Source organism: Pseudochaenichthys georgianus, chromosome 18 (assembly GCF_902827115.2).
Source record: "Pseudochaenichthys georgianus chromosome 18, fPseGeo1.2, whole genome shotgun sequence".
NCBI classification, from domain to species: Eukaryota; Metazoa; Chordata; class Actinopteri; order Perciformes; family Channichthyidae; genus Pseudochaenichthys; species Pseudochaenichthys georgianus.
In genome coordinates, this window is record NC_047520.1 from 18,694,016 (window position 1) to 18,710,590 (window position 16,575).

At 41.6% G+C, this 16,575-nt stretch overlaps 1 protein-coding gene across 12 annotated transcripts in view; it reads left to right on the top strand.

Annotated features, from left to right (window-relative positions):
- Positions 1 to 16,575, top strand: part of LOC117463686 (adhesion G protein-coupled receptor L3-like) — a 236,490-nt gene that overhangs the window by 74,580 nt on the left and 145,335 nt on the right. For all 12 annotated transcript variants that reach the window (XM_071206493.1, XM_071206494.1, XM_071206497.1 and 9 more), the window contains exon 3: positions 9,890 to 10,106. In XM_071206493.1, the coding sequence (XP_071062594.1) occupies positions 10,052 to 10,106 (55 nt within the window). In that variant the 5' untranslated portion in view covers positions 9,890 to 10,051. The remainder of the gene's footprint in view (positions 1 to 9,889; positions 10,107 to 16,575) is intronic.

Genomic DNA, 16,575 nt, shown 5'->3' on the forward strand with positions numbered 1-16,575 from the left:
TTAAGCAATTATTTGCTCACACATTTGTATTTATATTGACTCATTCTGGATTCTTGTTCAGACCAGGGGCCTCAAAGGGATATACGCTCAAAAAATGGCGTACGCCAGTTTCTACGCAATGTTTGCGATTTTAAAATACTACTTGACGGGAAAATGTGCGGTCCTCCACGCAAACTCTAACCCATGCGTACGCACTAAGCATAACAACGGGAGAGACGAGAAACTGCGACACCGTTGGCAGAAGGAAGAATGGAGCAAAATATGTGGAAATAATACCATAAATAAAATGTTACCTCATTTATCATATATGAAGAATTCATTTTCAAACATTGATTAAAGCCAATCTTAAAATGATTAAACAAACGCCTGTTTGAGACTCCTCAGTGCACACAAAAACATAACTTGGAGAAATAAATACGGATATGTTATTTAAAACCACCTCGAATATGTTGTGTTAATGTTATGACATGTTTTCTCATAAATGATGCGGTAAGCAGAAGGACAGAATTACGTCTAAACTGACGCCGTGTTGCATTTCTATAGTTTGTAGACGAGCATGGTTTTATATACTATCACGTTTAATCGTGTTTTATGCCGTTTGCCAAGACTTGATAAGTCGCTCGTAAAACACAGTAGGTATGGAAATTAAGAACACCATATGTGGTCAATTGAACAGCGAATATAACACAACACATTAGTTGTATTTCCTCTAACTGGTGGATATAGGGTTGAGACCATAGACTGCAGTGGAGACGCTGCGCACGGCTGATCGACAGCTGGAACACAAACCACCAAATACAAAAACATAATTCAGATTCAGTCGTCATGACTCCACTCCGGAGGGATTCCCCGATCATTTCTTACAGTTTCTCATCAAGGGGGGGTCTCCTGTCCCTGGTCCAAACACATTGCCTGAGAAAGGCTGTGTATTTTTTTTTGTTATTAACCTTTTTCGGACCACTTATTTATTTTGGTGACGATCCGACCTCCATGCTGCTACTCTGTTCAAACTGCATCCACCAAACAATATGATTTATCTCGACCTCCCCAAAATAACCAAAATCTGACACGGGTTGCGTTCCGATAATCCAAAAATCAGCTCCTAAATTCTAACCCTATCTCCTATTCCTTGACCTCTGAGTGAAAGGTCACGGGGTTAAGGGATAGTGGATAGGAGAATTCAAAAGAACTTAGGAGAAGAGACTGCGGTACTTTAGAGAATCCGAATGCACTTTCACTATCCGACGTGTTTATGATGCGCCAGCGGACGTCCTGAATGTGCGTCTGCTGCTGTGGGGAAACTATGGAAACTACAGTTTTCTATACAGCGGACTACAACATGGATGTTTAATAAGAACGAGGGACTACTGTAAACTCATCTAGAGACTCTGCACCGTGCTCTGAAGCTGCTGCTTTGCTTTACGAACGGGGACAACAGAGAAACATATTCTTCATGACCAAAGTTCGAATTGAAATAAAAAAGGAAAGTGAAACTTATGCTCGTCACCCTCTCCCTCCGGTCCACATTAATACAAATGATCCCAATACGTATGGTTATATGAAAATATCTTAAAATCAATACAAATGTATTTATTATAAATGTTAGTCCTTAACATCTACCACTGTGTATATCACCATTCAAACATCTTTTAAAAGTTGAACAAACCCCACACAGCTCAGTAAAGACTGTGAAATGTTGACTTTATTTGATCATTTCAGTGAAAACTAACGTTCATATTTCTCTTTTTGAGTATAATACTGATGAACGTTCAAAACAAAGCACTTTGGCAACTTACCACCTATGTTTTAAAAAGCTTAATAAGCACCGTAACTTTCATGATATCATTTCTCGGTCATAATCGGTTGTTTCCGTGAACGGCCGACTGTTGAGTGACGGCAAATGCTGCGGCTGCAATGCATTGTGGGGCAGCATTTTCTCCTTTCCTTTCGTAAGGGAGGTCCAGTGGTTCCTAAGCTAAAGGAGGTTATAAAGGAAGTTTGAAACCTCCTTTCCTTTCATTTAGAGAATTGGAACGGCACTTATCATGGCTGCCACTGAGGGACTTCCGGGTCATTTCACTTGATTAGGAAGGTTCCTAAGCTAAATGGACTATTGGAACGCAACCTAGGTGTGAGATGTCTTTTTTAGCTGTTCTGTCGTCATTTCCTGCGATCTTCTTCATAAAGTCAGTCAAAATGAATGAATGGGCGTTTCTTTGACTACTTATAGGCAAATATGGGCGTTACGTGAAGCCCGCAAAAGCTGCACCGCATTTCGAGACGGGAAACCGGCGTAGGAAGTGCCGTGCGCACTTTCCTCGCCGGTACGCAATGTTTTGTGAATCGGAAAATGTTCTACTTCGTAAGCAACCTTCCCACGTGAATCCTACGCACGGCGTTATAAATGAGGCCCCAGAGCAGGCTCAACAAAACATATAGGCTACTGTCTGAAATGTTATGGCAGATTTATATAAGTATTCATAATATTAAAGGTGGGGTAGGTACATTTCAGAAACCGGCTCGAGTGCACTAAAATTTGAAAGTACACAGCCGAAAAGAATCCGCCCCTTCCTTCAGACTTCCTTACAGAGCACCTCCTCCAACACACATGAACGCGCACATGACTTAGGTTGGCTACTGTATATAGTTCAGGGGAATTGTAAACCATACAAAACAGATAATTACCTGTCCAAGAGAAAAAGAGCGACCATGGCGTCAGATTTCAACTCGGTGTGTTCCATCAGTAGTCGCCATCGTTGAAAAGCAACTCCGATATTGACCGGTTTGACTTCTCCTAGTTTCCACTTTCTTTTTGTTCTTAATTTGCTCCGTTACATTTTTTCTTTTGTGACCAGTAGACGATGTTGAACCTAACTCTGCCATGGTGAAAGTGGCCGCCTGTTGCTGGCGAGTCATTGAAGTACTGATGATATGCAGCTTTAATTCTTCATTAATTTAAAGTGAGATTGTGCACCTTTTATACAGCATAAATATGACTAATGTCACTTTTAATTCCCTTTCTCTAACATATTAAGCTGGTTTGACAGGTCATTTATGAAGTCTAACTTTTGTTCAATTTTTCTGCAGTAAAGGAGGAAACTACCTGCTTACCACCTTGCTTATGCACAGTCAATTTGTTTGTACAACAGTTATTTCCAGCTTCCTCATTCATGAGGACGTTTAGTGGGCATTGATGGATTCATAAGTGAACACACACCTGCCTTGTGTTGTAATATCGGCACATATCTCTGTTTCTTTTTCTCCGCCGCTCGGCCTCTAATTGCGCTGAGATTGGAGTCCAGGTGGAAGCCATTTAAATTCCCCGAGGTCGTGACCACTGTGATGGCTTGTGACACAGTCGTGGCTCTCATTTCCAGACCATTTAAAACATATTCCAACACACATGCTACAATCATTACAGCACCCAGACGCAACATAGCGATTTGTGGTGAGAAACACTAACACAGCCATGCAGCAGCAGATGGGGGGGGGGGGGAGGAATTTACATTGTAATCAAGTCTGTATTGAGTGGATGCAGCATGATGCATAATGTACTTGTTGAGACTGTGCATCACATTTGCCGAGCAAGGGATGTTCTGCAATTTTAAGATTTCATTATATTTCGTGCACTTGGCTCAGCATCAGATAATGATATTGAAATGCATGCGCCATTGGGATCAGTGTTATTGACATTGGAATTTGCTGTAACCCTGATTCGGAGGCTAGAGCTGAAATTGCTGTTGTTGTTTCTGTGTGTGTGTGTGTGTGTGTGTGTGTGTGGTGTGTGTGTGTGTGTGTGTGTGATTTCTCTCTCCTTTCTCAAATCTGGCAGGGAATGAAGTGTCTATTGGAAAATTATGCAAATGAAGTTAGGGGGAATACAAAATGCGGAGAAACGGAGACCTGGAAAACTCAAATACAGATTAAAAAAAGAGAAATAAATGGAGGCGTTTTCGGAGCAGATGCCCTCTAAACATGGCTCCGCCGAGTTCAGGGTGTGCTGAAAAATGATAGCAGTAATTCGAAAATGGCCTGTTTGGGCTTTGTGTGAAAGGATGTGACCTGCATTTTGTTTTTTTGCGTGCGTTACAGCTCTTAGTTTCAGTCCTTTAGTTGGTGTGCTGCTGTCCACTGGCCATATGTTGTCCATTTCTAAGTGTTTAGAAAGAAAGAAGCATTCATTTTCTGCAGACCGAATCTGCAGAAAATGTGAATGGGACACCCCGATATACGAAGTTTGAGAATAGGGGCCCTGATATGTGTTATATTATTAATACATCTAGAATTGGAGAAAGTTCATTTATTCTGAAGAGTTGATGTATTTTAGAGAAACATTAACGTTATATATATTTTACATTTATAGCTTGTGATCGTGCTCATAGTGTCATGCTGTCATGCCTTTTCTCAGCATTTATAATATTTATCATTGTTTGCACAGTATTGTATGCCACATAACCAACCATTTTGAAATATTTCAATAGATCAGTGAGAACTGTTAGATTATGGGGCATATATCAAATATAATAGTTTGAAGCAGTCATCCTGTGAACACTTTAGATATCGTCTGTACCAAACTTCATGGGAAACCGTCCAACAGTTAACAAAATAAAAATGCAGTCGGTATAGAGACATTTCCATACCTACAGCTATGCCACTGACTTAGGAAAGTCTCTGGAGGAGAGGTCATGTTTTCTCCATCCTTCATATCCATAGCCCTGCCAATACTATCAGCTTGTATCTTGGAAAATTGCTTTTGTCAGCATAAAACATTGGCAATTTATTGATGCCGCTGTCTATAAATAAATCCATACGGTGTGTGGGATACACCTTTGGAGGTCATAGTGATTTAAATCTCGACACCATATCTCTTTGTATACATTTCTATTATATTCAGACACGTGATACATTCCTGTCTCTGCAATGAGTTAGTCTGAATCTGCAAAGCAACTAATGTCGTCAAATAGAATATACAGTATTTGCTTGCAATATGTGCTGTAGATGAGTAAAATGGAAATACTATCTGAATAACTGTGCAACAGCAGCTGACGTATATTCATGACCTTCAAATATCAGCGAGTACATGTCGCTGCACGCCGTCTATTTTCTGCTTTTTAATTCATCCATTTTCTCATTAATATCACTTATTTCTCACTCTTTTTCTGTCCTCCCACCCTCTTATCCTACATCCTTCAATCTTCTACATTCCTCCCTTTCGTTATTCTTGATAGTTAATCTCTTTCTCTTTATATCACCCTCTTCTGCCCATCTTTCTTCCTTTTTCCGGTATGTATTAGGCAAGATAAAGTGAGAGAGAGAAAGACAGTGACGATAGAAAGAAGGAAGACGTGGAGAATAGATAGTGTGTGTGTGTGTTGTGTGTGTGGTGTGTGTGTGGTGTGGTGTGTGTGTGTGTGTGTGTGTGTGTGTGTGGTGTGTGTGAGAGCTTTGCTTTATGATGTCTGAAGGCTGATTTAAATGATGCATCTCTCTGCGTACCTCTGTGTGCTTTCCTTTGTGGGATGCTTGTTTACTGTTAAATATTTGTAATGCTAATTTGTTTGTCAGCTAGTTGTTTTGTATTGTGCGGGCAAGTCATTTCCTCTTAACGGCTTGTTTTTCTATTGTCTCGTAGTTGGGAAGTGTTGCAATGCCTTTGTGAGCACAGGGGGGGGGACTCTTTATTTAACCCCAGCCATCAGTCACACTCAACAAGCCTATCATAGAGGAGCATTCAGACACTGTGCGGCTAAAGTTAGTGCTATTAGAGCCTGTCACTGGCTCGCTGTGTCGGGGTCTCTGGTGGAAATTGTGGAGTGAACGCTCGCTGCTCATGTGTAGCTCCAGGGATGTTCTTAAAAAGAGCCATCTCCATTTACCTTCACACCTTTCAGCTCGCATTAGAAAGCATGATTGTGACATGTCTGCTTTGTTTTAGAGTTATAACACTGACCGCTCAATTTCAGCAAGGTGGCCCAACCAAGTGGAAAACAAAGAATCTTTAACTCTCGAAAGGAAAGGTTCGTCTCGATTTTAATCATCTCCTCAGATTTCCGAGTGAGTGCTCATCAATCAGACTGTATGCAGACAGTGTGCGTGATTAATATTCATTTGATCCCAGACACACCATGTGCATGAAAACAGGCAGGCAGTGTGCCTGTCTCATAAAATGTACCCTTCCCTGCTGCTGGGATAAGAATCCGGACATGAAATCTGAGGACATGCCTCTTAACCTGATTCATTAACATAGTGTAACTTGTTGGGGGGGCTTCGAGAGGCGTGACGAGGAACATGGTGCTTAGTATGTCCCCGTCAGATAACACGCAGGATCCAGTTTCGGCAGAAGCATCGAATGCATCTGATTTAATGACAATCTTTGGTTTCCTCGGGTCAGGAAAGTGTCTAATGGAGACATGTCTGCAGGCGCTGAGGTGCTTCGGAGTGATGGACATCTCTCCGACACAGGCCTGCGACACAGAATCCTTCAGATATTTCTCAGGTTTATCTTAAAAATGCTTATAAAATAATGAAAATCATTCATACAGAAAAATAGCAACACAAATTCATTGATTCATGATTCTTTCTACCTCCGTTGCCAAACCTTCCCTTGTTTTACTACTGTTTTTGTTTTTTGCGATTTTATTAAGTATTTTTTAAAAAGTGAAATAAGATATGAATATGGTGTCTTAGCTACAGGTAATATCTGTGGTTGTGCATAACCCAAATCAATGAGCAGAACTGCTTTTTCTACTTCATTTCACAGGTAATGAACTCCCTGCTGTAAGCAAAGTCACTTTCCACTACACTAGATTTATTGCAAATGTCTGAAAACCGTAACATGAGTAAATGGGAAAGGCATTTAGATTCATGCTTTATCGTTGACATTTTGATAGAAAATAGTTTAAAAGAGCAATAATTATCCACATATGTTTGATGACCTTTAATTATTTCAAAAGATCTTAATGCATTTTCAGAAATGCTATGATTTTCTTTTAGAGCAGGCACAGTGGAGACTAGACAGTGACTCATATGCAAACCAGTAGTTGTGTATTTAAATATGAAAATGTTATGTAAAAAGCATGTAAAACAATTGGGGTACTATAATTGACTTCGGGCTAACCCTCTTGCAGAAAGAAAAGCCAGAATATCTGAAATAATCCAGTTGACATTGCACCAAATGCCAGGGCAATAACAGCTTTTGTAAAACATGTATTTGGTTTCTTGCAGCCTTGCAGAGGAGTGTTTGTTCCCTACAGGTGTTGTCATTGATAAAGCACGGTCACATATCTCACCTAATTGCAGCATCACACATTTGACACTCACTTAATGGGAGGAGCGTTATCAAAGTAAAGATGCTGGAGGTGGTGAGTAGTACATCAGTGAAGCCCAACATCCTTTCATGCTGAAACACCTCTCCTGATAGATGATATTGTCATTGACAGTAGTACCACGCATGAATAATGAATAAAGACATATTTAGTCTCAATTACTCCCAGGCCCCTTGAATGCAGCTTTCATTTAGGAGCTTGAATGAAGTTCAAATGTTTCATATCCCTTAACGCTCTGGTCTTTTTCTCCATGTCACATGATTGCTGCGAGACAACACATGTCCCCTTATCAACCATTGCTGGTATTATGTCACCCAGCTCCATTTGACTTTGACTAGACAGAAAAGTCAATTAATTAGACCTGTCATGTTTCATCTGGCCCCTTTGGCACACGCATGATTACAAGAAAAACAGAGTGATTAGGAAAAGTTTCTCGAGACTGTAATAAAGAAGTCTCCTTGATGTGTAGAACAGAAGCTAAATGTTGGCCAAGTTATCTGACGGAGTTATCCTAAATCCCCCTCAGAGGCAGTACCCTTGAAGCGTCAGCACCACGATGCGTCACGACGCTCCTTCTGGAATACAAGACCAGTTGGCAAATGCCGGACTACCGCTCCGTCTTTTTAGTTTTCGCTCGTCTCCTTCTCTTTCTTTTTGCATTGAACTGGGTCCAAGCCCTTCTCATAGATATGTATTTTTATGATACTCCGCTTGGCGCTCGCTAGCAGTTCCTGTACCTCAGCCCACACGTTTTCAGAGCAAATTAACGACTGATAGTGAAGTGTTTTTACATTTGATGTGATAAGTAACACCTGTGCAAGTAGTCGCCGCTTTATCGATTGGGCTGTGAGATATGGAATTCACACGGTGAGACACACTCTCATTGTCTTCATTCTGTATTTCCTTCTCTTGCCCCCTGCATACTTTTGACACTAGGTGCAAATCTGCAACCATCATGCCAAAAATAAGTGACATATTGTCATGTCTGATATGTTTCCGACATGTACCTGTGCCTCCTTGTTATTCTACAGCTCCAGTTGTCCTACGGAGTAAACTTCTAGTCTAATTTGCTGCTTGGACAGTGAGTTTAAAATGTGATTACGCCTGCAAAATGTATTATTTTCATCAAGGGAGTCACAGCGTCTTGATTTGCTGTCATATTTAATTTAGTGCTCCTGCAGCTGTCAGAGTCTTTTAATGAAAGCGCTGTTTACTCACGAGGATATTACTTTGATCAAACGCACTCTCTGACATCGCTATTTTAACGTCTTAAAAACACCCGTCATCATCCATGCATATAAACAGGAAAATAAGCCAGCAGCACAGCAGATATGCTTCTGCCAAGACTTTGCTGATGAGCACGCCGACTTTTAACCTCTTAATATTGCCCAAATGTTCTGTGTCTGCAGATAGGCTTTCTCTTAAACCCATTAATATCAGCTTAAAATAACGGATTGCTCTAATCTGGGATATTTGAATGGGTATTAAGAGCTAGATTTTGAGACGGATCATGCTGGGATGGACGTTGCATTTCTGATAGATGTTTTAAAATGTAATGTTGGTATCATTTGAGATTTTCCCGTCAGTCAGCTTCTCTCGTGTCCTGTCCTTTGATGCCGTGCTCACGTTTTGACCTTTTATTACCAGTGGAATTACATCCTGGGATATTAAACGCAGTAAGGCACGATAATGTGTAGTATTTGGCTCGTATCATGTTGCAGAGATTATATTTCTGCAGGAGATCATGATTGATAAAGAGGTTTTGGTTAATCATTAAATCTGACTTAACCTTAATATCGTGATATGGGTTTAATGTGGATAATCTTGAAAATCTCATCACAAACAAATCTAACACACATTTTGTGAAAATAAACACATCCCAAGTGTCGATCTCACTGAAGTCACACCGTGTGAATCACATTTGATGTTCATGTTATGTTAAGAAGCTCATGGCGGTGACTTCATCCGGTGTCAGGAGTTCGCTGGTGACAGCACTGCCATGTTCTGAGAGGAGGTCGAAGGTGGCTCCATCTCATTCTGCTCTTCGGAGACGATCTGCTTGGCGGTTTTTTTTTTTTTTTGGAGCAAAGCCTGCGCGCACAGTATAGTGTTTTCTTGCCTCGCAAATAAATTCACAGGTGCAACAAGTCAAGCTGTGAAGTTCTGCCTCCTTCCCACAGGAGAGGGAAAACACAGCCGCGTTACTTATGTCAATAACCATCAGGAGCACTCGAAAGGTCTGCGGCACATATGCAAAGACGTATACTTCTTACGCCCAAAGCAACGTGGTTTACACCTCCTCTCTCTGCGGGGGGGATTAACTGGTTACACATTGATTTAGCAAACAACAGCAGATTATCCTAAAATACATTTGTGTGTCGTGTTTTGTTGATCACACCCGGTATGAGTTCAGCTGACTGCAGCGTGTCACTCGATGACAACTTGGAGCCACAAGATGATGAAGCCACGCCGCATCCATCTGTTGTGTTTCTTACTGCAAAAGAGCAAACCACTCATTCGTTTTAAGTCAGCTAACATGTATTTTCTTCCATGTGTTATGGCAGATTTTGGACGGCATCTGGAGTAACGGGACTCTTGGTTTTCTGTGGGAAGCGTGGCGCAGTGGAGGGAGCCCTGCCGCAAAGGAAGCACCGATTTGTGCGTCTGCGAGCTAAACACTGAACTCTACTGGGACCTGGAGCAGCGGGCGGTAAGAGGAGGAGGCCATGTGGACCGCACGCCTGCTCGTCCTCGCCAGCCTCTTTGCACCAGCCGCTCTCGGTGAGTGTTTCCTGTTTGAAATGTGTGTGTGGAGCAGAGGTGGGCACAAACACACCTCTTCCATTTTCAGGCTGTACCACAATATCACCCTTTTGCTATTTAAAGAGACACATTCTGTCGGCCAACTACGATAAAAGCCTCATATTCGGCATCTATCTCTCCTCTGGCAAATTAGCAGTTTCACTCATTAAATTCCCTGACAGTTTTTCTTTGCACTCCGTTCCTATCTCTGATTCTCTGTCTATTTTTAGATATGTCCCTCTTTCTCCCGTCTCAGTCTCTTGCTCTCTTGGCGATAAGAAATTAACTGAAATTACTTTCAAAGAATCATTAACACAGCTTTGGCTTTGTGCTGCTTGTTTCGTATAGAAAAAACAAGCTTTTATCATTTCACACATTAAGATCTAAAGATTAAGTTGCAAGGACTCTCTTTTCCCACATCTCGCTTAAACGGAAAGCGGCGTAGTTTCGCAGCGTTTCCCTTTGGCCTTGTGCGGATTGTTTCAGAGGCAACTAAATGAAGTCATTTCAATTAAGAGAAATTCAAAGAAATCAGCGGTGGTGGTTGAAGGTTTTGTGTGTGTGTGTGTGTGAATAAGGCTGTTAGTTACATTCAAGTCGGATTTAGATGTAGGGATGGAGGCAATCGCCCATAACAATGTTAATTTGATATGGCTAAAAGCATTAATGAGAGATTTGAAGCTAATTTAATAGTTTTTTGTGTTGCGATATCTACCCAGGGCCGAGGCTAATGAAAGCTGCTTTCTAAGTATTCTTAGTTTGTCTTTTTGGTCAATGGTTACCCACTTTGTGTTTGCAGCTTTTGTGAGAAAGCAAACACATATTTACCTTTCTGAAGTGACAGCACTGGAGGATTTAGTATTTATCTCACATAGGATTATACACATATAGTGGTTATTTCATAAAGACTAAACTGCATCTACATCAGGATAAAGGTTTTTTTAGCGATATCCCTGGGTTCTAATGCTAACATTACATATGATGGCAGTATTTGCAATTTCATGTCAATATAAGCACAGAAACGTTCAGTACCTCAGGGAAGATGATGTAGTTTGTGCATTCACGCTTTTGACCTATTGACATTTTGCTTGATTTTTTCTAAAGAGGCGGACACTGTCTTATTACTAGAAATCTATGTTCCCCAAACACCATCGTTTTTTTAACCTAGTCGATGGTGTGTTGGATGGATGAACACTAAGTATCTCAGCCAATAGGAAGGTGTCATGGTGGATGGATGTGTGGAGGGTTAAATGAGACGGACGTCTGAGAAATGCGTCTGAAACGTGTGCGCTGTAGACTCTCTGTGACAGACAGTTTATTTACCAGAAGTACGCTTTTTATTTTAGCCCATTTACCATAATCTAATCTACCTAACATTAATACCTTTGTCCAAGCATACCAGCGCTCTTACCTTCCAGGCTGCTTTTCGTTTATGTCAGTATGGTATGAAATACTATGGAAAATCATCCATCAATCTCCAAGCTGTGTGAACCATTGGGGAAGCAGCAATGCATGCATGATTTGTCATAAATGGACTGAAACCTTCAAAAACACCTGCACACTCCTTTAAATCAATCATGCTGCTTTGTTGCTCATACCACAGCAATCAATCACGCATTGGTCCCAGAGGAAGAGGTGACATGCATCTGACACCATGGACTGTAGGAGCTATTGTTTCTGGAGCCTTAACTAATGCCCTACAGCAGCACTTTGTCCTTAACAAACTCTAAGAAATGCATAATAAGTCAACCATTCTGCAATCTAAAATATAAATCTCTGCACCACCATCTGGCGACCCCAACTAATTATCTGTCGAACCCACAGGTTGATAACGGCCGCCCTGAAGATCATTTGATTATGTTGGGCTTGTTGGAGCACCAGATGAAGTGTTTCTTCCCAAGTAAATAATTAACAAATATACGGCATTTAACACCCGACCAAACTCGATGCTATTAGCAGCCACGTCCAGATGTTGCCAGTGGATTGTTGTGCAGCGGGGGAATATTCAGTGCCATGTCATTGTGCACGTTTCTCCCTGAGAGTGTTAGAGATGTGATCTCCAGGGGATGCTGCCCTACTTCTGGAACTGCAGTCCCTTTTGTCTTTGTACAGGCATGCACACACATGTGCATAAGAGAATGGAATCAAATAAAGGGACTTTCTTTCACACATACCAGGTTTCACATATGGGATGAGTAGGAAAGCATCCAGAAAAAACATGCATATAGAGGCCTGTACGACGGATATTCGCTTAACCGGCTAACTTCAGGGAAAACTCTGGGTTTCCAGTCCTACGACGCTGGTACACTTCTTAGCAGGCTAGATCTCCATGGTAACTTATGCTGAGCGGCTAACCTGGTCTGGAGCAGGTTAGGTTGCAGGCTAAGAGATCAACTCAGTGAAAGCACTGCCTGCTGACCAATCAGAGCTCAGTGTGTGGAGTTAAAGCGATCAAGTCATAACAGGAGAAAGGAAATACAGAAAAGCTGCCGTTGCGGGAAAGACGGCCGGCAAAAATCACCGACTGTGAATGTGAAAATGTATAGAGTATCACCTCCATCTTCAGAGCCATCTGACTATTATAACATTAGCGTTAAGAAAGCTTACTTAAATATCTACCTCAACATAAGTAACCGGATCAGAGTAACATAAGTACAGTCCGCGGCACTGTGAGTGCAGACGTCGATGTGTCCTATTATCATTCATATCACTTCATAATGTATCATATATCTCCTGATCTGAGTCAGCTGAGCCGTATCTGGCCGTGCAACACTCACCGTGTCACATACTGTATGCAGAAGTATTATTTTAAGCAACACATAAGTTGACGAAACGCTCGAGTAAAATGTCCACACACATCTACATATCTGACTTTTAACACTTTTCTGAAGAAGATAAGGAATATTTCTGCAGACTTTAAATAGAGCTCCCAAGTCTTGCAGGATTAACAAAATGTTCCATCACAGACACTGTCACCTGCTTGAAAAAGAACAACAATGCACCGTTGTCATTGTTTTTGGAAGCGGTGAATAACAATGAAAAAGCACTGTCTCCACCACTGTGTCCATGCCTGAGCAGCACATTAATCATGCGTTTCTTTGCATGTAAAATGCTCCAGGAAGGATTTTATATTCATTCCACTTAACGCCGCCCCGTGGAATCGGAGACATCGCGGCTATAATGGATGGCGGACGGAAGACCAATCCAGCAGACAAAAGTGTGATTTCTTCACGGTCAGATGTGATGTGATGCAGTGCATACATCAAGTGTGGAGGCTGGAATGGTCCCGCCGGGGGGGAGAGGTGCATCATGAGGGATGGATGAGACATAGAGGCAGATGTTTGCATGATGCATATTTTCAAAATATGTGTCTCCTTTAGTTTTTGTGACTCTCTGAAAAGAGTAGAAATAACGAACACTTGTCTTTGCCCTTCTTTGATTCATACAGCCCCGTGACTCTTTGCAGAGCTAACACAAAATTGAACGCTAGCCAACAGCGCCTTACAAACACTCCTGTCCACGTATCAGCACCAATAAGCTAAGGCTGTATCTAACCAAACAAGGGCATTCAACTCCAATGTCAGCCTCCCTGTTCCCGTACGGATCCACTTAATTAATCTCCTTGTGCCAGGGCGCTCGCTCCATCCGCCAAGGCATCCCTGGATTTGCCTAATTTGCTAGGCAATTTGCTAATTAAACAAATGATTTATTTGAGCTCATATTTCAAAGTGGGAAAAAGTTCTTTGTAGAACCCACTGAGGCTTGTGCTGTGTTATTATGACGGAGATGCCTCTTGAAGTTTTCAAAAAGTGCTCATAACAAGGCTTCAGAGGGGATGTCAATCATTCATTTGTAGCGCCATTATGTGCAGGCTCAGGGGTGTGTTATACACAATATGCATTTTGAAAGCCACATTAGATAAAGATCATAGCTTTGACTAATGGCTTTTGCTTATGAGTATTGCAAGAAAAGGACATATTTGACTATAATGATAGAGCAATTTGTTTCTGGCGAAATGTAGAGTTTAAATAATTTTGCTCCCTGAATTTCGCATAAAAGTTACATCGCTTTGAAAATGGTTTTGATGAGATTCTTGAGAATGCCTTGGGTTTAATGCTTTAACTGTTTGTTTTTTCCTGGAAATGGATTATGCGTTTCCCATAAGCCACACAAGGCTTCCTGAAAATAGATAATAGCGTTGCAAACCTAAGGGTGGTCTCCATTTTGATGCCGGCTTATTCCTCTATGAATGCAAATGTGTTTGCTTTTTCTTCTGCAGTTTTTGTCGGACCATGTGACCTTAATTTGAACAGCATTGTTATGTTTGATTTTAAAGTAAAAAGGTGGGGTTTGAATTCCTCTTTCCTTTGTATTCTGTAACAGTGTGTGGCAGTTGGCATGGCACGTACAAATCTCCTTCTCTTTTTATGCTCTTCCATAATGAGTGAAAAATCAATACCTGCTTGATCCGAGGAATAAAAGAATGGCCTCTGCTGCCCGTGGCATCGGTAGCGACTGCTTGATATTGCCAAATTGCTGTCAGAACTGGCAACCCTGGAGGAATGAGTGATGGCAACATTAAGAATGGCAGGGTGGGGTTAAATACCTCAGCATGTTTTATAGGTGTCCGATCCGCGACCTGTGTATATCTTCTAAATAAATGAATCAGCCGCGCTGCACAGGCATAATTTGGAAAGCGCTGAATGATGCCGTTTAAAGTGGACTTGCGGCTGGCAGAATGGTGTTTAATGAGGACAGATATTGACAGCGGGGTCAAGTGGTAGTGGATGTTAGTTTACATTAGGCTGCATAATGTGCACGCTGCATGTTTGTGTCTGTCTGGCAGAGTGAGAAATAGAAGTGTTCCTGCAGACCGGCTCACAGAGCAGTGGGCGTGGAGTACAACAGGGTTCCCCACCCTGCCGAGCAGCAGGGGTCGGGCAGTAATTTGGGGTGTGGGCGGACTGTGAGGAGCAGGAAGGGCAAACAGACGCCACGCAGAGAGACAGCGCAGCGACCTGTGCTCTACTCAATACATGAAATTAATTACTTTCTCTTCCTGCTGTGAAATCTATATGCATTTTATTCGCCTGTAGAATAAATCCTACATCCTTTTTTGCGACATATTACCACACTCGGCTACCCACCCACAAGATGAATTGTTGCTGCAGCAGCACATGATTACAATACTTGCCTCAGGCCAGACTTTACGCATATTTGCTAATTATTCAGATTACCATCTTCCCTTTCATAAACCACATTTTTTTTTAAGCGTTTGGGTGATGGCGTCTCAATATATGTTAGATAACAGATAAATATGTGATACACTGTGGCCAGAATCTATTTAATTTGAGGCAGCTGGCAGAATTAGAATGATTATTTTTCCAATTTTGTATACAAGAAAGGTGACTTAAAAATATCAACAACTTAGTTTTGTATTGCTTTAATGCCCATGCAAGGGATGACTAGCTGTTTCCAGTCTTTCTGCTAAACTAAGATTACGAAGGATGCTATTGCAACACGTCAGTGCGTAAAGACACGTGGCATTTCTAGGAGAAAATATTGCAGAATGTTTTTTTCTGAATGTCGCACAGACTCCAGATCAGGGCTGTTGTTTGTTGAGGTAATCTCTGACTTTGTAATCATTACACCTCTATCTATGCATCTAGCTAGCTATCTATTGGTACATCTAGCTGTGTCTCTGTGTCTTTCCTTGTGAGACTATTGATTGAGGTGTGCTAGTTTTGGCATTGTTCGGTGACATTGAGACATGCAGATCTCATTTCAAGGGAAGCTCCGTACTCCAGCTTATGTAACGTGTCACTAAATGTCCCCAGAGCAGCAAACAGTGACGAGCATTTCCATATATAACACACTGCCACTGTGAAAACGCAACACTCCAGATCAAGAGAACAGACCCTACACTTTGTAACGGTGCAATGGGAGTTGAATAAGTGGGTACTCTTGATTAGTCTCCTGCTGTTCAATGCCTGAGGCTTTGTCGCTGTTGTTGAGGAGAATACAGGTGATGGCAGAGGACAGGTGGCGATAGCACCTTTATTTGACCACAAAAGGAATAACTGAACAGGTAAATGGGGGTAGAGGATTCATTAGTTACTCTTCCTTTAGGTCTCTCTTTCTTTGTCCTATGCCGCTATCAGGCGATTTTCTAAAATGTATGCACACACAGACAAAGAATACTAAAGATCTGATAGCCTTGAACTAAAATTCAGCAAAAAACAATTATGTGCGAGTGTGTGTTTGTGTGTGACCCTGCCTCTTCTTCCTTCGCTCCGTCATTGAATAAACCAAGCATGCCGGGTAACTGGTGATTTTGTTTCAGCGAATCATATGAAGTATTGTAAAGTCTGCATTAGGAGCAAAATGGAAGTGGGGGGGATCAAATGATACTGTGGCACAGATTAGACCTTGAGGATAAGAGAGCCGG